Source organism: Agaricus bisporus, assembly GCF_000300575.1.
Source record: "Agaricus bisporus var. bisporus H97 unplaced genomic scaffold AGABI2scaffold_2, whole genome shotgun sequence".
NCBI lineage: Eukaryota > Fungi > Basidiomycota > Agaricomycetes > Agaricales > Agaricaceae > Agaricus > Agaricus bisporus.
The window spans coordinates 983,442-1,003,199 of record NW_006267355.1 but is presented as its reverse complement, the minus strand read 5'-3'; the positions used below and the strand labels follow the sequence as shown (position 1 = coordinate 1,003,199).

At 47.6% G+C, this 19,758-nt stretch overlaps 6 protein-coding genes across 6 annotated transcripts; 3 read left to right on the top strand and 3 right to left on the bottom strand.

Annotated features, from left to right (window-relative positions):
• Positions 1 to 28: 28 nt before the first annotated feature.
• Positions 29 to 2,188, bottom strand: AGABI2DRAFT_190440 (hypothetical protein). Its single transcript, XM_006458010.1, has 8 exons — positions 2,088 to 2,188; positions 1,861 to 2,031; positions 1,708 to 1,806; positions 1,193 to 1,647; positions 887 to 1,135; positions 524 to 835; positions 249 to 472; positions 29 to 193 (listed from the first exon to the last, which is right to left on the bottom strand). Exons 1-8 carry the CDS (start codon positions 2,163 to 2,165, stop codon positions 93 to 95), a joined length of 1,689 nt encoding a protein of 562 aa, XP_006458073.1. The 5' UTR covers positions 2,166 to 2,188; the 3' UTR covers positions 29 to 92.
• Positions 2,189 to 2,272: 84 nt separating this feature from the next.
• Positions 2,273 to 4,801, top strand: AGABI2DRAFT_148568 (hypothetical protein; the record flags this gene model as incomplete). Its single annotated transcript, XM_006458009.1, has 8 exons — positions 2,273 to 2,389; positions 2,447 to 2,657; positions 2,717 to 3,171; positions 3,226 to 3,372; positions 3,423 to 4,112; positions 4,170 to 4,363; positions 4,505 to 4,632; positions 4,695 to 4,801. 8 exons carry the CDS (start codon positions 2,273 to 2,275, stop codon positions 4,799 to 4,801), a joined length of 2,049 nt encoding a protein of 682 aa, XP_006458072.1.
• A 253-nt stretch (positions 4,802 to 5,054) lies between these two features.
• On the bottom strand, positions 5,055 to 10,243 carry AGABI2DRAFT_176563 (hypothetical protein; the record flags this gene model as incomplete). Its single annotated transcript, XM_006458008.1, has 13 exons — positions 9,958 to 10,243; positions 9,491 to 9,908; positions 9,314 to 9,434; positions 8,549 to 9,262; positions 8,195 to 8,497; positions 7,812 to 8,144; positions 7,219 to 7,764; positions 6,990 to 7,166; positions 5,929 to 6,943; positions 5,701 to 5,880; positions 5,519 to 5,649; positions 5,379 to 5,464; positions 5,055 to 5,319 (listed from the first exon to the last, which is right to left on the bottom strand). Coding segments are annotated over exons 1-13 (4,566 nt in total), but the record flags the coding sequence as incomplete, so codon positions are not given.
• Positions 10,244 to 10,326: 83 nt separating this feature from the next.
• On the top strand, positions 10,327 to 10,982 carry AGABI2DRAFT_190437 (hypothetical protein). Its single transcript, XM_006458007.1, has 2 exons — positions 10,327 to 10,367; positions 10,423 to 10,982. The coding sequence occupies exons 1-2, from the start codon at positions 10,352 to 10,354 to the stop codon at positions 10,944 to 10,946; spliced, it is 540 nt and encodes a 179-aa protein (XP_006458070.1). The 5' UTR covers positions 10,327 to 10,351; the 3' UTR covers positions 10,947 to 10,982.
• Positions 10,983 to 11,304: 322 nt separating this feature from the next.
• AGABI2DRAFT_148565 (hypothetical protein) lies at positions 11,305 to 12,077 on the top strand (the record flags this gene model as incomplete). Its single annotated transcript, XM_006458006.1, has 6 exons — positions 11,305 to 11,356; positions 11,405 to 11,456; positions 11,504 to 11,521; positions 11,572 to 11,644; positions 11,693 to 11,829; positions 11,879 to 12,077. The coding sequence occupies 6 exons, from the start codon at positions 11,305 to 11,307 to the stop codon at positions 12,075 to 12,077; spliced, it is 531 nt and encodes a 176-aa protein (XP_006458069.1).
• Positions 12,078 to 12,233: 156 nt separating this feature from the next.
• Positions 12,234 to 18,986, bottom strand: AGABI2DRAFT_115087 (hypothetical protein; the record flags this gene model as incomplete). The annotated part of the gene is made up of 15 exons (XM_006458005.1): positions 12,234 to 12,395; positions 12,450 to 12,992; positions 13,045 to 13,199; positions 13,257 to 13,386; positions 13,441 to 14,128; positions 14,177 to 14,507; positions 14,558 to 14,622; positions 14,676 to 14,785; positions 14,835 to 14,918; positions 14,969 to 15,238; positions 15,283 to 15,453; positions 15,504 to 15,608; positions 15,663 to 15,775; positions 15,824 to 16,502; positions 16,563 to 18,986. The coding sequence occupies 15 exons, from the start codon at positions 18,984 to 18,986 to the stop codon at positions 12,234 to 12,236; spliced, it is 6,030 nt and encodes a 2,009-aa protein (XP_006458068.1).
• Positions 18,987 to 19,758: the final 772 nt, after the last annotated feature.

Below are 19,758 nucleotides of genomic sequence, written 5' to 3'. Positions count from 1 at the left end.
TGAGACTGAGATGGACGGCGAGCGATGTGCAGAAAAAACAGGGATTAACTGCCAAGATGACGTCACTGATATAACATACATTGTAGCTAGTTCTATCGGCCCATTCCCATCATCTTCATCATGTCTCCGAGCCCACCGAGTCCACCGAGTCCGCCGAGTCCACCCATTCCACCTCCCATCTGCGCCATCATGCCTGCATAAAATGTCAGCTATCCGCCCAGATTCAGACGCCAGATCCAACCACGCACGCTGCATCTCCTCTACGTCCCCCTGGTCTCCGCCCTGTCCCTGCATCATCGCCTTCATCATCTCTTCCATCCCTCCCCCGTTCCGCATTTGACGCTGCATCTGCTGCATCATCCCCGGTGGCATGGCCCGTCGCATCGCCTGGATCTGCGCAGGCGTCGGCATTCCGTTCGGCCCTCGCCCCTTGCTTCCCGCCGCCTGCTGCACCTTTTGCATCGCTTGCAGCCTGTCCACCGATCGCTCAGCGAACATTTTTCATATAAACAGATCCACTTACCATCCGTTCTTGCCTCCAGCCTGCTTGGCCATGTTGGCCATCATCCGGTATTGACATAGCAGCTCTTCAACTTCCCGCACACTCGTCCCGCTTCCCCGCGCCACCCGTGTCACTCGCCATGTCAGCCCGGTAGGCTTTCCATCTTTGCCAGATTCCATGAAAGGCGACCCATCGGAATCCAATTCGCCCGCCGTCATACTGTCTGTAATATAAATCATTCGTTTCATCCGCTGTGAACCTTCTTCGTCAGACCCCTGCAACATCTCCTGTGGTAGTCCAGGAATCATCGAGGCAATTTTACTAATCGGTCCCCTATAAATGCCGATCGTCAATCAAATTGCACAACAAACCAAGCGCACTTACATGTTCATCACATTCTGGATCTGTTCGCGCCAGTCCCTGATGCTCAGCTTGCCCTCCTCGAGCTTCTTGGCCATCTCTTTTTGTTTATCTGGATTTTGCGTCGCAAGATCCTGCATGTGTTCCATTAATCCCTGCATATCACCTAGACCTAGAAGTTTGGAAACGAATGGCTGCGGAGAGAAACGATCGAGGTCGTGTAAGTGCTCCCCGACACCGAGGAAGATGATAGGTGTCTGCGTGGCTGCGACGCTGAAATTGCAACTGTTAGCTATATACGATACTAATGTGCGTATGCAAGCGACATACGCAGAAATCGCCCCTCCTCCTTTGGCGTGACCATCCATTTTCGTTACAATTATTGCACCGAAATCAGCGCTGTCCTTGAAAGCTCTACTTTGTGTTTCCGCTGCCTGCCCAATGCTCGCATCCAATACCAATACAGTCATATTAGGCTTCACGGCATCGCCGATCTGCACCATTTCTTGAAACAGCTCCGATTCTTGCTTGTGACGTCCCGACGTATCAACAATAATGACCTCGAATCGTTCCTTTTTGAACTTTGATACACCTTGAGCTGCAATAGAAACCGGATCCGTTTCTGTGTACGAGCCAAAGTACGCTACCTTGGCTCTGGTGGCAGATTGCCGAGTTTGATCGAATGCACCAGCACGGAAGGTATCCGCGCAGACTATTGCAGATTTGAATCCACGCCTTTGATAGTGTACAGCGAGTTTTGTGCATGTTGTTGTCTTGCCATTTCCCTAGATATTAACCACTAAACTTTCGAGGCAGGGACGACGAGAGAGAAGAGTCAGACGCACTTGAAGACCGACGAGCATGATGACGTTGCACTGACCCTTTTTGGGTTTATACGGCTCGACGCCTGGGTCTACGAGTGATACAAGTTCATCAAAGACTGCCTATGGAGAGATTATAATCGATGAAATGATATTTTGTGCAATTATTTACTTTACCTTTTGGGTGAGGTGCTTCCTATTCATTTCTTTTGCTTTATCACCAGCATTCTGCTCAATTAAGGCTTTAACCTTGTGTTTCACCTTGTTCCGTAGTGATGCGACTAGCTTGACGTTGACATCTGTCTCGAGCAGGGCAGCAGTAATTTCCTTGAGCATTACATCAAGGACCTAATGGTCAGTCATGAAATCAGAGATGTCGTCCGCAACAACAGATTTGAACACGCCTTCTCGTCCACGACGGGTGCCCTATTGAGCGAGGATAGTGCTGCATTGAGTTTGCGTCCTAGATCTGCCAAAACCATAGTTGGTGGTGAGGGGAAGGATTAGTCCGAGTAGGCAAGTGTAATTAGCTTCCTGGGAACAACTTCCTTTTTCGGATGCTCCCTACTTTCTATCTATACACTCAACTATGGCAAGTGAATCTGAGGACGATGGTCTTGAGGAACTCGAATTTGAACCAGAATACGATGAGGATGACACCGGCTTGATCGATGCGCAGGAAGAGGCTACAGAAGATGGCGACGAGGTGTGTATGTATTCCATCGCGCACTGGGGTATATCCATGCCTATTCAACGGTTGTAGGAGTCTTCAGAAGACGATGAGGACGAGGACGACGATGAGGATGATGAGGATGAGGATGAGGAGCCTGGTAGCGGAGGAATTATGGATGTAGACGTTCCCGAAACGCCATTACCTTCCCATGCAACGCCCACGGTTTCGACCACTGCCCATGATTCCAACAACCTCCACTTACAACAACAACAACAACAACAACAACAACAGGGTGTCCCATGTAAGCTCATTGAAATCCTGACTACAACTTGACGTATTGAGGAGAACGTATCTCTTAAGCAACTCCGCCACAACTTCGGAAACGTTCACCCTCGCCCGCTGCTCGACGCCGTCAAGCCCTCCGCTACGCTCCCAATCCAAACTTTCCTCCACCTAGATCGTTCACAGTTGAAGCTATATGCGCATTACCTCATCCTGGGCCAGTGCACTCCTTAGCATCCTCTATGTGCATGTCGCATTTTCTCACAGGCTCAGAAGACGGTTACATACGCGACTATGATATCTTCACTGCTTTAAATGGGAAGACATTCCTATCAGCACCTCAAAGGCATCATGCTGGTGTAGTTGAAGGTCTTATGAAGGCCGGTCAGTTGTACTGTTGGTGGGAGAATCCAAGCGCGCCCAGTTCAAAGAAGTCGAATGGGACAACGCTTGCTGACGACGACGCGGGTACCGCCCCCGTCTATAGTTTAGCGATGCATTCCGATGCATTATGGGCGTTGGCAGGATCCGATGTGCGCCATCTCTATTTCAATATCTTCATCTACGGAGGCTGAGACTTCCGTCAGTCGGGACATATCAATCTCTTCACGGTGCGGCATGATCCTGGCCGTTTATGTCATGTCATGGATGGACACCGAGGACCCATCTCAGCACTGGCCCTCGACTATGATGAAAAATCTTTTTTCAGCGCGGGCTGGGATGGTGAAGCGATCGTGAGCCTTCGTTTTATTATTCTAATGAGCGCTCATCAATATTTGCCCAGCAATGGGATTTAAATACAGGACAAGGCGTCCGTAATTTCACATCTCATGGGGCACAACTGGCAGCCATTGCTCTTCGGCCTCAGAATTCAAGTTATGCCGATTCTGGAACTCCAGGTATTGCACGCACTGTGTCGGCCACGGTCGATCCCATGCAGGAAAGAGAGACATACCCTGGCTCGACGCAAGACACTTTGCATCACTCAGTTGGCGCGACATCTTCAGAGACTACGACAAATGACACTACTACCCTAGCCAATGCCCCACCTATAAAATCTGAGAAGCCAGACATTCCTCCCCCAACAGCAGATTCGGATAATAGGTCAGACGCCTCCTTTGATCCTCTTTTTGACGGGGATGATGGAGATCTTAACCTTGTGGAAACTGAACCATCCAAACCAGAACCTGAATTCTTTGAGAGTAAAATTGCTATGCCTGGCCAACAAAATTTCGCCTCAGCAGTTCCTGAAATACCACCTCCTCGCCCTACCCGTCCGTCTACAAATGTGGCAGCACCGAAAAACGCTCCTCCTCTTCTCGACCCAGCCAATTATGCCACGTTTTCTCCCGATTTGTTATTAACAGCTTCTATCGATGGCCAAGTGATTCTTTGGGATCGAAGGGCACATGTGCCGAAGAAAGGCGTTGGACGTCTATCTCTCAGTGAGAAGACCCCTCCTTGGTGTCTATCAGTAAGCTCGAAGTCCTCATTATCACCGACGCCTCTTAACAGTTTTCTTATCTCCCAGGCTTGCTGGTCAGCAGACGGTAGTCAAATCTATGCTGGCAGGCGGAACGGGGTAGTTGACGTATGGGATGTACGACTCCTTGGGCATTCAGGACCTCTAGAAACTCCTCGCCTCCTGAAAACTCTCCGGAACCCCTCAAGCTCCGGAGTAGTTTCCTGCGTGGTCGCCTTCCCAGACAGCCGTCACATCGCTTGGTAAGTGAACTTCTATCATTCATTCCACCCGTCATTGCGGCGTTCCCTGCTTTTCTTTCTGGTCCCGAAATTCTCGATTTTCTCATCTCCGAATTCTTTTTATCTTCTTCTCATGATCTTTCATTCATATTGCTACATCAGTGCATCGTTTGATAATCTACGATTGTGGAACGTGGCAGAAGCCAAAGAACCAGAATCTGGGAGAACGAAAGGCGGAGTGCAGTTCAAGATCATACCGGGCCATCATGGAGGATATGTCTCTCAGATGCGTAAGTATTTTTCGGTCTTATGCACCATCCTCTTTTTGTAAATTTATGAATCGCCCTTTCAGTTGTCGATCCGGGATGTAGATTTTTGATTAGTGCCAGCAGTAATCGTGGGTGGCATGGGGACTCTACCAAGACTGTATTTGTGCATGATATCAAAGTCAATTTTTAAACCGCTGAATGTTGTACCAAATCCTGATATGATAATAATGCCTATTAAGACCCTAATCTATAAATTATACACACATGCTTGCTTTCTATATACAAACGCGAAAGTAAAACCGATATGTAGCAGACAAAAAGTATCACGATTACAATGTGAATTAACTCCAACCAGCGTTTTGACTCCACGCATGATTAGAAGATTGCGGTAATACTGGAGGTCGGGCGGGGTTTATTGGATTTTGCATACCTGGGGGATAATTGGGTGGGGGCCGTTGCATTGGCGTTTGATAGCCATAGGCCGAGGGGAGGTAAGGATGCGCATGCTGTGGCGGCGGTTGTGGTTGTGTTTGCTGTGGCGGTAGCGGACCAGCACCGTAAGGTGTCTGTCCACCATAAGGATTTGGCGTGCGACCAACATGTCGAGCAGATGCATGACCAGGAGTTGCTCCACCCAAACGAGCGGGCGTACGTCCCCCTGCAAAAGGTGTTTTACTTCCGGACGTATTCTTAGACTCATGTAGGTGCCTACGCCATTGAAGTATCAGTATGTGGTGGGTGATCCCAAGAACGCTAAAAATACTGACCGCACTTTGAAAGCATCACACAGTTCAGGAACACCGACAGCGGCGGCTTCAAAAAGAAAGTAGGCTTCTGGGCTGACACGGATAGGCTAGATAGAATAAAATTAAGTGGAAAGTCATCAAACGACTGATTCGATACGAACCCAAGTTTGGACAGTGGAATTCTTGTTGGCGAGGAAGCACAGATTGAAATGTCCAGGCTTCTTACGATTCAGGGTGAAACCATACATACTCTTTGCTGGATTAGCGGCCAAGGAGTTCTTGAGGAAGAGATCTAGAATCATAAGATCAATAACGAAGTGTAATCATATAGAGAGTTACCAACGTAGTTCGTCTTCCGGTCCCTGCTTGAATTTTTCATGCGCCATCAATTCTTCGACTCGACGAGCCATTGCTTGGATGTGGTTGACGATCAGTTCATCCAAGTCAGCGTACGTAAATTTGGAATCCACAATGAGTTGGCCAGTCGTCTGGCCAGACGGATCGGCATTAGAGTCTGTCACATCTGGTGGTTGTTAGCAGAGCAGAAGTTGGGAAAGATAGTGCAACATACCAATATGTTGATAAAGACCGTCGTCCACCTTCCACGTTACAGCGAGATGATCGATGCCCTTGGAAGAAGGCCTGATAACGACATCTCCGCGTTGCTGTTTCTCCAGGAACACCTCAGCCTGAGCAGCCTTGAAGTTATGGAAGTTCGGATGTTTGATCACCCGCCGACTGCGATCAGTCTCAGCTCTCTTCTTTCTATTGAGCATGTCCCTATCTTTGTCCTCTCGAACAGCATCATAGTATATATCCGGCCTGACCTTACGAATCTCATCATCTCGCTCTTCAAGCAACTGGCGTTGGCAAGAGAGCTCCACGTTGAATATATCATGGGCAATATCGATGGTTCGATGAATGATGATGCCGGAAATCGTTTGGCCCTTTCGAAGGAAAGACTCGACTTGAGCATTATTGTCCGAAAGACTCTTCGACGTAATGACACCTTCAACACCGGAATCAAGGCGGACAAAGGCCATGTTTCGAGCGGTACGATACACGACCGCCGAAACCATGAGACCGTGCCTCAATGTTCGTTCGGTCTCACCGCTAAGCATGGTGACGACTTCCATGTCCTGTGGTAACAGGAACGCATCACGCTGTTCCGCATACGATTTGAGAAGTTCATCCCGGATGACGTTGAGCGTATGTCGCTTCTGATCATAATTTGCCTGGTATAGACTGATTGCAAACTCATCCAGATTGAGCTCCATAAGCTTCTTTTCGTTGTCTGCATCGTTCATAATCAGTGTGACGACGTGTGATGGGTGTTCGTCGTGAATATCTTCCTCGTCTAGTTCGAGTGCGTCTGTGGCCATTTTTCTGGCCAGCTCGTAATCTTCGGGATGAATCCGGGTATCGTCGAGAGGATCAGGGGCGTCGCCGTCATCGCGACGATTCTTGAAGGTACGCATCTCGTTATCTTCACGAGCAATCCGCAGGAAGGCAGAAGCATTCATGAAGATTTTGGTGGTAAGTAAACTGTTATTGATGAATTGAGTGCGATTGACGAGTGTCCCTCCCTAGAGAGAGATTAACAATCTTCTTGTTTCCGAAACAGGAACATACCAAAGCACCAATTTTCTTCACCAAAGCTTGGGCTTTTCTAGGACCCAAACCACAGACGAACGGAAGCAAATGCTGATAGTAGCTGTCCGTAACTGCGCGATTAATATCGACACCTACTTTGTTTGTGATATCAACAAGAGCCCGCTCAAACACCAGAAGAAGCTTGTCTATAGGAACCTAGGTGGCGAAATTAACACCCCTGAACCTAGATAGAGGAGCGGAATCTTACGAGATGTTGGTCATCTTCTTCAAAAGTAATGGCAGTGATATCCCGGCCCAATGCAGCGAATTCATTTAAAGGACTCTGGGTATATCGAGCCAGACCAACGCAGTATTTTGCGGTTGAAGAAAGTCCGCCAAATTCTTCGGCGGCGCGATGGCTATGTTGGTACATTCGTGCGACATCATCGTAGACGTAGATGACAGGAACATCGGTGACTTGCCCCCAGCTTGACTCCTGGCCAGGAATTTGCGAATTTCCGCCTCGTATAACTTCTTTAACTCTTTGACTAAGCTTCAATGTCGCCATACTGAAACCGCCAATCACTATAACGTCTGGTTTCCGACGTTTGAGTAAATCGATGAATTCGTCAACGTTGTCAGAATCATATAAGTTGTCAACTTTGGTATGCTCGCGCATACGTCCTGCTTCGTCAAGGAATACAATTGAGATGGCATCTTTTTGAGGATCACCCTTTCCCCAGGACACAGCAAGAACCGATGAAGTGTCGCCAGCTTTCATTGCAGATGTAATGTAGGGGGCGACGTTGAGACGCTACTCGGCAGTCAGATACCAATTATCACACAGTAAAAAGGGCATACCTTCCGTAGTTTAGCAGCGCAGCTCTGTGCAAGGAAATCTTCGACTTCTTCCCGAAGGTACTCTCTCGCCCACTTCGCACCAAGGAGAATGAGATGCTGTTCAATGGCATCTTGGACCACTTGGTTTCGTTCGATATTCCATGCTCTTGCAGCTTCATTAAAGTTATCAGAACTGAAGGCATTGCTGAGTTTCTGTTCGAAATCCGCTTTCAATTCATTGGGAAGAAATATCGAGACGGTCACAAGATGTTCAGCTTCTGCGGCGAGGATATGTAGAAATTGAGCAGACTCTAGCATATCTCGAATAGGCTTCCGGAGAAGATATTTAAAATTCTGTAGATAGTTGAGTGAGCGCATTTCAGTAAATTTGTCGGAAGCCGCACATTATATGGATGGTTCTGGTCAATTTTGACAATGCCCCTTTCCGTCGGCTCAACAGTGATTTGGGCATCTTCTTTGAAGATTTTACGAATATGATCTCTCAATTGAGGATCCTTGCCGAGTTCCGTTGACAGTATTAGTCGAGCGCGTCTGAGAAGCCCTTCTGGCGTTTGAACCTTGACAGGGTCAGGATCGGCAAATTGTTCAGCGTAGATAGTGGGATTCAACTCCTGGTCTTGAACAAAGTAGAGGCGCTCCGACGCGATAAAATTCGCCACTACTTGATACGGTTCCAGCCCAAATCCCTTGATACGAGTCAAGTCAGATTAAATTCACCTTCAAAATAAGTATCTTACCTCTGCTAACTTTGATACCACGGTATTTTTTGCAACCTCATATGCCGAGATACGACTGGGCATTTTCGGCTTCCTGATGTCCGACTCCTCTTCTTCACGTGAACGGAATTCGAATGCGTCACCCTTTTTCTCCTTGTACTTCAAAAGGAGCCACTCAGTGCTATCAGCCACAAGCTCAACACTGTCCACTCGGGGAAAGATCTCTTTCTCGTAGACTTCGTCGTGAACTTGAAGACGTTCGTAGAGCGTAGACAAAACTCGTTTCCGTTCTAGTAGCGATCTGTATTTTTGGCCCATAACAAAGATTCGCCATAATTCATTCAAAGACAAGAGCTCCCTGCGAGTGCGAATGTCAGAGATATCGAAGTGACAAAGATAATCTCGTTTGTGCGCCCATATGTGAGGAACTTCGAACTCCTCGACGAAAAGATAACGCAAAGCAAATGTGACAGCCATGACAAGGGCGCCTCTCAGATGTCGGGATTGGCCATCGTTGCTAAAATACTCGCGGTTCTTGCGTGCTGAAATGCGCTGCGTGACCCACATAGCAGCACCGTCGAGGTCGGCTTCGGTTAGTGGTGTATGCATGGAAAGCGTGGTGCTGTACGACATTGAAGAAGTTGCGAGTTGCATACGCTCAGGCGTATCCTGCGCTCGTATAATGTCGTCATCTTCTGTGAGCATGCGTTTCTTGATTTCTGACGGTTCAAACACCTGAAAATATCGTATGAGCGACTTCATATAACGGGGAATGCGACGACGTACATCTTGATACTTCGTGTCAGCTTTCAGATGCTCTTCATCTTGCTCAATATCTTCTTCCCCAGCTAGTGCCCAATCATAGTCATGGCCATCCCCAAATACATCATGTATTTCATCCCATGCACTTGGAAAAATGTATCGTTTGAGATTCAGTCTCTTTAGTAATTAAAGTCGACTCACTTAGCATCAATCCCGCCAAGCTCGGTCCGGATACCCAATGCTCTTTTGCGTCTCTGTAGCTCTTGTTGTTCTCTCCTGCGTTCGGCACGAGACGCTTCATCCATAGCACCACCTCCCTCTTCATCATACTCGATAAAGTCATCCATATCCATATCACCGTATTCCTCTTCATCGTCTCTACCACGCTCATCATCCCAGATTTTTTGAATGTCTTGGACTTGAGGAAGATTGTCGTCGTTATCAAGGTCCTCGTCAGAGGATTCCACCACGGTTCTTCGCCTAGAAGACGTGGTCGGTGGCGACTGTGACACGCGTCCGCGCCTAAGTCGAGTGAGTCGGCTCTTTTTGAATGTACCACCAGTATTTTCAGCCAGTAGTTCTAAATCATCCTCCTCTAGTTCTTCCTCTTCTTCTTCACCTATCAAAGGCTAAGTCTGCGAACGGCCGGCATATGTATATATACTCACGTCTGCGGTGATGCTTCTTGCGCCTCTTTCGCCGCCGCCGCCGTTCTTCTTTCTCTTCGTCCTCTTCTTCGTCTTCATCCTCGTCAACGATAAAGCCCTCTCTGATTCGACGGGCCTCCTCCTCATCATCTTCTCCCTCCTCGGAGCTGTCATCTGTCAAATTCGGGGCGATCTCATCACCCTCTCCTTCCTCCCCCTCCTGGCCTAAACCTTGCATGGGATCATCTGTTTCTTCAGCCTGATTTACGCGGAATTGCTCTGGTTGGGGTGAGGACATGGAAGTGGTATGAGTCGAGGTTAAACAGCCCGACCGCAATTGAGGAACCCGAGCTTTATAGTCATGCACTGCGTACGTAAGCCGGACTTCTAAAAGTAGTTTGTCCTCCCGCTCCCAATGGCCAAGCCTCACGGTCGGTTTTTGCTATTCACTTTAGGCCCACCAACAAACATCTGAAAAGGAAACAGAGGAGCAACACTTAGATTTTCTGTGCCAGGCTATTGATGAGGCACGCAAATGTCAACCTACCCCCACCGCATTTTGTGTCGGATGCGTTATCACCGTAAAATGGCCCCTGGCATCGACTGATACAATCCTGCTATCCTCAGGATACTCCAGAGAACTAATCGGGAACACGCACGCTGAGGCGAATGCTCTTTCGAAAGCGAGGAATCTCACCAAGAATCAACTTCAGTCCCTGTTTCCGGCCGCGTCGCCGGCGGAACTGTCGATTGATGACATCCTCTCTCACTCCGACATATATACTACCCTCGAACCCTGTTCAGTTCGGACGTCAGGATTAGCGCCCTGTGCAAAGGCCATCATTGCGGCTAAATTATCTAGGTGTTTCATCGGTGTGGGAGAACCAGACGATTTTGTAAAGTGTGAAGGAGCACAGATGTTGAAGGACGCGGGGATCGAAGTGGTCTGGCTGAAAGGTCATGAAAATGAGTGCCTAACAGTAGCCCGTACAGGCCACGAGCAGCACTAATTTTATTATGTCAATATCAATTCCGACCGCGGTGTGCCCAAACTTACCAACCATGAGTTCAAGTCTTCAAGTAATGATATAGATAGTCCACTGACATACATTGAAAGAGTGAGGGCGAAGAAGCTCAAATTACTCTCATTTATGTAGGTTTATACAACTGACAAACAGCCTATAGATAGTACTACCTTGTAAAAAATCTTTGGTCTCTGCACTTCAAATCTGAGCTATCGCTGTCATCGATTCATCCATGATCCACACGGCTAATAGGGCTCTCCAGGACATACATAGTTTGGAAATACATTCCCACGCCATAAAAAGTTCACTCTAGCTTGTTAACTCATTAGCACATAATCTCGAAATGCGCATCGAGAAGTGCTACTTCTGCTCTACTAATGTATACCCGGGACACGGTGGGTGTAACCTCCAAGTAAAGGAAAGTGTGCTCAAAGAATCTCTAGGAAGCGCATTCGTTCGAAACGACGCAAAAGTTTTCCGTTTCTGCACATCAAAGTAGGCATGCCCAACTGCTCGCAAACATCATACTGAGTAGACCTTAGATGTCATAAAAACTTCAAGTTCGAGGATCTTCATACTCAGTCTTGCATCCCGTTAATATTGTTGTCAGAATGAAGCGTAACCCTCGGAAAGTACGATGGACGAAAGCGTTTAGGAAGGCGGCAGGCAAAGAGATGACAGTTGTGAGTAGTTTTTGCATGACGTCTTATGTTAATCTAATCATGTCGCAGGACTCGACGATCGACTTCGAAAAGCGACGGAATGTTCCCATTCGTTACGACCGTAATTTGGTGCAGACCACCATCAAGGCAATGAAACGGATTGGCGAGATCAAAGCACGCAGAGAGAGAGCATTTTACAAGAATAGGTCTGTTCAAAGCAACTATGCACCCGCTGACACTTACATTTGCAATTAGGATGGCCACTGCAAAAGCAAAGCAAAGAGCACATCGTCAAAAGGCCTTAGAGAAGGCCAAAGCATCTGTCAAATTGCACGAACCTATGGCAGTTGAAGAAGACGCCCTGAAGGTTAAAGAACGAATAAAGGTGCCCTCAAAATCTAAGAGCTCGTTGGTGCAAGGTGGTGGTCGATCTATGGACATGGAGGTCGATTGAGCTCAACTTCAGTGAGGTACGCGTTACTCAAATTTGAGGAAATCCATCGACTCCATGAATTATTGTTAGATAGATACTACGACTACATTGTTCGTGTGCGATAATATACATTGCAATTATGATACAAGTAATGAAGAAAGAAAGAAGTCTAGATATCTAGCTTAAACGGTGTTTGTATTTGGCCTCATTCTCCCTCCGAACGTTAGGATCAAGAGTATTATGAAGGCCCAGCAAAGTCTGACTGATGGCTTCGCTCGCTCCAATCATAGGTTTCAATACAGCAATTGGCACTGCGCGGATTACAGAGCGGACAGGTCCCTTTGATTTATGTCAGCGACAAAGACTCAGTGATAATCAGCCACAGAAAATTACCTCGTCACCAGACCTTTCATACACCTCCATAGGGACTGCTAATATAGTTTGGGCAGCGGAGTTAAGGTTGCGGCGCAAGCTCCGGTATGCAGATTGGAAACCCTCTCGAATATCCATTGGTTGTTCGGCATACTTTGAAATGAGATCAGATGCAGATGACTCCTCATCTGATTCAGCGCCGAGGTGCCCGGCGTCATCAAATTGGACAGTCTCGGTCATGTAGGATTCTGATCCACCTAGCACATTTTCAGCCTGTTCCAGTATGACTTGGGTACCTGTCGCAAGCCGTGCGCCCAATTTGATTGCCTCAATCGCAGTAGACTTCACAAATGCAGTGGCACCCTTTTGCATGCCACGAACTATTCGTCCATCTTTCTTGTATTGCGAGATTGGGAGCAGCACTAGATCCGCAACACCAGAACCAACGTTGACCATAGAACGAATCGGTGCCACACCGGAAATGACGTCAACTAGCTGCGTAGCCTTGACATCTGGGGTCCAAAGGTCATTGAGCATCTCAAATAATCGAGGCCATCCTGTGACCTGTTGATGTGATTTTAAGCAATAAGGATCTCAGTATTATAGCCGAACCTACCCCAGCAAGTGTAATATGGCGTAAGGTCATTTCAGCGCCGTCGAAGTGGAAGAAGTTCATCAATTCAATCGTTTGCCCCTCCCGAAGCGCCCTGTAGTCGACCCGCCGCGGCTTATAGTCCAGCTTGAGATCAATAGAGAATATCTCCGCAAGCTCTACACATGAAGAATTTCAGTATTGGATACTCTCAAGATAATCTTGTAGACACGCACGGATGTAGGCTTCGCCAGAAGACCCGTTGTTTTCTGTCTCGACAGCGTGGGGGTCTTTGAAGCTAAAGAACTTCTTCAGAAAGTCCACAGCATCTTGATCAACATAAAGGCGTAGTGGAAGGATTTTTGCCTTAACCAAATGAATGATTAGAAACTGATCTTAGAAGATGTACGAAGGACCTACTCGCAAGCGTGACTCTTCTGATGGATGGCCTGGGGCAGGGCGAACGCCTCGCAACTCGACCTTCACCATGTTTGAATCCGTTTCACGGATATTTCCTCTGGAGTCGGAAGGTAATGCCGTCAAGAATTTCTTCCATGTTGAAGTCTTGATATGGTCTAGAATTTCGACATCTCTGACTGTGATAGTGCTCTTAGACACAAGTAACTCGTCAGGAAAAAATCGGTCTATGTCGACGTTCAATCCCATTAGCTTGAACTCCATGCTAGGTCCTTTCGAGCGAGTGAGCTTTTTGCCGTGAACCCGGGGCGTTCGGCTTTGTGGCTTTCCCGTTCCGCCCAGCGCAACCCCAGTAGGTCTCAGAGACTGCCATGAACTTTGCGTGGCCGTTTCGATATCTTCCTTTAACTCCTCGTCAATGGCCTCCAGTAAAGCCCCGGTTTCCGTCACATCAACATTTTGGTCGAGGCCGATGTACACTGAGTTGAATAAGACAGCATTTGTCTCTTCCATATCAAGGTCTTGAATCTGCTCATTTGCAACTAGCTGACGGATTTTGGCCAGACGTCGACGCATTTCTTTAACCTCTTCTTCGATAACTTTTCGCGTTCGAGCCCAATCATAACCATCGTAGAGGAATAACGTTATATTTCCTCCTCGAATACGGATCTTCATTTGACTTTCGATCTCACTAGCAAATCAATTAGGAACGAATTTCGATCTTAAATTCAGAGCGTACCCGATTGGAGCTTCCGTTTGCTCCGCAGGAATATTGTCATAATGCTCTTCGATGATATTGACTCCTCCTGGATGGACCTTTATGGTTTCGCCATTGAAATTGAAGGTACCACCCGGTTCCACCTCCGTGAATGATGCATCCTTGATTTCCGATTCAGCATCGCTGTTATCATCAAGGTCGTCCAACTCGTCGTCGGAAAATGCCCTCAAGCCTGCTGCTGCGCCAAACGATTCGTCCAGGTAATCCCGGTTCGTAGGAAGGTCATCGTAGATCATATCAGGAACCGGACCAACCTCTGGTAGGCGTTGAAACGCGATGTCCTCAACGGATGCTATATGTAACCATTAGTCACTTGATTGTTCTACGCGTAGGATTGCCCACCCATCAGATTCCGGGAAGAGCATGTTGTGGCAAGCATGGCTGGGTCTTTCGACGTCTGACTCATCCTATCTGTTAGTCAGTTCCGAGTATGTTCATGAAATTACAAATGATGCCGTACGGTTCGTCAGACGAGGTAAATGATGAAGCGATGTCGTTTATTAACGCTGACAACGAGTTGAGAGTATCCGCTGCGATGTGTAGGTGAAGTTGCACAGGATCAAGAAGAAGCTATGAAGTCTCAGTACTTATACACCAATAATATTTGACCCCAACTTACCTCAACCTGCACGGGTGATGCCTTACTTATTGTAACAACCGCAGTCGTATCAGCAACCTCTGCGATGAGAGCATAGCCAGAACGCTGAGGAGGATTCAGCGGATACTCGTCGTACGAAAGTTTAGCCAAAGCACCTTCAAGTAAGTTACGCCCTTTGCATCGGGTGAACCAGCCTTTTCACCCCTGCTAGTTCGGACATCATCAATGGCAAGGAGAGACAAGTATTGAATTCCCATTGTGACAGTTGACTCTGGCGCTTTTCCAGTGATATTCGTCGCGAGGTCTATATCACCCGCATACAAAATGATAGCTCCAGGCATCGTTGGCGCATACAATCGCACTGTTCCATCCATTATCTTCAGCAATATGCCAGTATGCTCACTCGGAATGACTGATTCAAATGTCTGGGAAAATGAGCAACGGTTGCGAAGCAAACAACACAACTTACCCCAGGGGGTGATTTGACGAATGACTCTAGGTCCTTCACCCAATCCATGTCAGGAAAGATATTGCAAGTAAAGTCACACATTGTCAGTTTCACTTTTGTCTCCTTAGCAGTGGTACCCGCCGACATGGCAGAGATAAACCTCAGTTTGATAAGGGGCTTCGGCGTGATCGACTGGAAATTCATGAGTATGACTCCTTCAGAACAATCAAGATGACTCATACCATACTTCTCAGAGCAGTCAATTGCAGGAGTGTCTCTGTCTTCCCGGACTTGAATACGTTACGAATTTTGATATCCCAGATCCCGAGGGTAATAACAGTTTCCTCCTACATTTAGAACATGAACAAACCGCCAGCTTGAAAAAACATAAATGCACTTACTTTACCTTCCGGTTTAAGCTCTATAAGCGCATTTAACTCCGAGACGCGAATGTCAAAGGGTCGAATGGACGGTATTTCGGTGTCAGCCCTTGGAACCCAAGCCCGGAGGAACGCTACACCAAGTTAATAGAGATATGTACTGTTCCAATTATTATTCATACCTTCTGAGATTATGATTTTGAAGACGGTCTCGCTGCTGTTTGCAGAGGCACTGTTCATCATACCACTGGTACTGTTGCCCCCTGATCTAGAAAAGAAATGGCTCCCAATCAAACTAACGTCTTCACCCCCTCCTGCATCTGCACTCGGCTTCGACATACGCTGCGAGAATCGTTCAAACAGCTGACTCACATCGTCAACAAAGTATTGCACCCCATCCAATAAATCTTTGAGTACGACGACATGTGCCGAAGGTAATTCGAGAGTCAGCGCCGAAATGACGCCTGAATGCGTATGAGACTTCGTTACGGAGACCCGAGGTTGCAGGGGTGGGAGGCGATTAGGCTCCAGGTCATCAAGGTTACTCAACGACCCGAGAGATAGGAAAGCTACAGCTGTAGCTTGACCAACAAGGGATAGGGCAACACCGATTCTTCCACATTCGATCCTGAGCAATGGCTCTCCATCCGCTGTTGTTGATTCTGGAGAATGATCCAAAGCTGGAACCGTAAAGTGTGGGTGCCGATCAGCTTTCCGACGCCCATTCCAAAATTCAATATTGTGAAAATCGAAGATTAGAGCGCCGGAACGGGGAGACGAATGAGGAGATGGGACTCGTAACTCCAGTCGTACAGCTTCCAAAGTCAGGGACAAATGAACACCATCCTTCGATTGAGCCCGCTAGACGTGCTTGGGTTAGATAATCTACTCCCTGAAATGTCGCTTGTGTGAAATACGAACCTTCCCTCTCTGTTTTATACCATAAGCTCCTGTGTGCATCTCTTCACGCTCGTATTCCAAGCATGACCTGTCATGAATCGAGTAATGCATCCGTCCTTCCCGTTTTGGGGTTGAGTGCATCCTGGGCGTTGAAGGGGGAGTATCATCCGCATAAAAAGTGTTTGCTTGGTTGGAGTCTTTTGACAGAGAACCAGTATCAAACCCTTGAGTAGCTTCTTCCAAAAACTTCATCACGGTATCATCTCCAATGATGTTATCTAAATCCACGAGTAAATGGATCGGAGCGACCATGGCTTGAAGTGTAACCTTAATTGATTCTTCGTGGGTTTGCACTTGTTCAAAAGCCAGTTTGAATGCAGAGACGCCCCGATCATGAGCCTCTGAATCGTCTCCTTGAGAGGATGGGGAAACAGCTGCAGCAGGTGACATTGGATTGTAGCGCATTTGCTGCCGTGTTGTAGGTCTACAACGCCAATACGATAGTCGGGCCGCACCCTTCTTCTGATGCTCCTCGTTTGTCCAATCTACAATGTCAAATTTCGGCAGATGACTATGACTACTAACAGCCTCGTCCGTCTCCACCGGATGACGGTGTGACGTGGGATATTGTCCAGGAAGATGTGGATCCATGAAGAGAAGGGGGAATGCTGAAACGCTTTCATTATAGCAACGACGAAACACGAACACGTCTATATTATGAATGGCGAAAGTACCCTTCATGATCATATGACCGTTAGGACGAGATTTGACCTGTCCAGGTGGATGCTTCTGAAGTGGAAAGTTCAAGGAAGCTGCGATACCTTCAACGTAGATGCGCATAGAACCCGATGGAAAACGAGGGGGCGTTAAAGGGTGAAGGAAAAAGGACTGAAGGTCATCTATTGACGCTTGGGAGTCTGATGGTAGAAGTAGGACCACAATTCCGCGATGATCAATGGATCCCTTTACATCGAAAGCGGGAGGCAAAGCTGTTTCCTCCGTCGGTTTAACAGGCTTGGAAGGCTGCGGCGCCGACGCAGGTAATCCGGAAGCCACTGCATTTGCCAGACGTAGAAGTCCTCTAATGTGCCAAGGCCGAAATGCACAGGCCCAGAGGCCCGTCTGCAGAGTAAAAGTAATTTCATCACCCCGCTCAGAGTTATCACTGTCATTGGTCGGAGGCACAGTTGTCATCCGAACAGTTATGGGAATTGTACCTGAGGAAAATACGGTCTCGTCCAGACTTTCCCTCAGTGGTAAAACACTGTCGGCATCGGAAGATGGGGGCTGAGAAGGAGGGTCGGAGTGTCGAATTCCATTTTCTTCGTCAATAACTGATAGCGCACTTTGATACATACTGTTGTCGATGGACTGAGAAGATGAAATACGAGGTGGAAGGCTTGCAAGAGATTGAGACATGGCTACCATAGTTTCTTCGTCTAAAGATGAAGACGAAGAATTGGGCGCGCTTGATTGACTAGCACACTCATATATAGCCGAATTTGCAGACAGTTTTGGGGAGTCTACGTCCTGACTCTCCGGACGAGATGCAAGCCGTCTGCGAACGTCTTTCATTTGTACGTAAATGCCATTTACCGCCAAAGAACGATCAACACTTGGAACCTGATCGCCAGACGCAAGCGGCGAAGTTTCTGTTTGCTTAATGCTAGTGCTATATTTGAGCTCTGTTAATGTCAAAGTGAGACTGACATTGTCTGGATGAATGATTGTGATCCGAATATCTCGTCCATCGAACTCAAACCTAGAAAGCAAACGCTCAATGAGGGTAGCGAATAATGAGATACCCCCCGGCTCAGTTCCGCTGCGTGCTTCTTCTCCAACTTCAACATCAAATGGGTCTAAACCTCCTGGTACAGCATCATTCTCCATAGTGTCGGGAAACTCGGAATGAAGTGAATCGAGGAGAGAGGCGCCCTCACGAGGTGTCAGCTCCTCGTGAAGAAATGTCTCAGCAACAGAAGCTACTGAGGACGCCAAATCGATATCAGGAACAGACACCGTCGGGGTCGAGGCGACTTCGAAGACCAAGTGAAGGGAGTTGAAAGAGAATCCGAGAGTCGACGTCAAAGGATTTGGCCATGGTATTCGAACTGTCGCAGATGATAGAGTTCCAGACCGGAGGACTAAAGGTAGACCAACTAAGACGTTGTTAATTTCCTGAGGATTGGAATTATAGAAACCCGTTTTGAAGAGATTGGCACCACACACCTCATGTTCGAGTTCGAGATCGTTCACCTGCACGAAGCCAGACCCAATTTGAGAATCGATTTGACGAGCATCGAGCTGACCCGGCTTGAAGAATTTTCCGAGTGTTTTCTTTAGTATAAATGACAAAAAGCGTCCCTGGATGGTGGCGGGTAATGTGAGATTTAGGTTGAGGTTGAGGTTGGGGAATTCCGGTAACCAAGAATAAAACCAGGACATGAAAAACGCCTGAAGTGGTGGGGGAGATATGTGGTATAGGAACCTTAGTCGCTGTGGAGGGCAAGGCTCGTAAAGTGGATGTCACAACTTAGCGCTTGAAACCATGAGGTCATGCTGCTGCAACTGTGACTTCCCCTTTGGGGATACTTCCAGTACGTACGGACCACGGTACATACTTTACATGCATATCAATCATACTGTACAAGCAAAGTGGTTATCATCAATAGTGTTGAAAACATATCCTTCCTCTACCAAAGAAGCGAAAGCCTCCCTATCAGGACTTCAGCGCAGTTCCAATTTTCAATACTTGTACGGCGCACCCAAAGCAAATCTCATCAAAACCCCCGGAGCTCCGCCTCGTCATGGAATCGACTATCACGTTAATATGTACCCCCCTCTCAGCACCTCCAATTTCCAACATGGTGCTCTGGATCGTCAAAATGATTTCCCTCTGCAGGTTAGACAAATGAGAATATGGATCTCGCCTGAGGCGTGTACTCGTCCTCGTCGACCTTCTAGGCTGCACTGGCGTTTGCGGAGCAGAGCTATCATTTGGAAGTTGTGGAATACCTCTACGCTGTTCATGCAATTGATCGTGTGCTTCATGATGTCCGCTAGTCCTGCGTGGTAGTGAGCCTGTAGGAGAAACGAACTGCGGAGAGGCTTGAAAGTGGGATACTTCTGCAGTAGATGTCGTCGCTTGCTTGGTAGAGGACCTCAGCAATCGTCCTGGATCCAGAGAAGGACGAGAAGATGGGCGCCTGCGTCTAAC

Coding starts and splice junctions, on each gene's coding strand:
- AGABI2DRAFT_190440 (XM_006458010.1), bottom strand. CDS start 2,165: ATGGTTTTGGCAGATCTAGGACGCAAACTCAATGCAGCACTATCCTCG. Junction 2,032..2,087: donor CACCCGTCGTGGACGAGAAG/GCGTGTTCAAAT, acceptor ACTGACCATTAG/GTCCTTGATGTAATGCTCAA. Junction 1,807..1,860: donor GGAAGCACCTCACCCAAAAG/GTAAAGTAAATA, acceptor ATCTCTCCATAG/GCAGTCTTTGATGAACTTGT.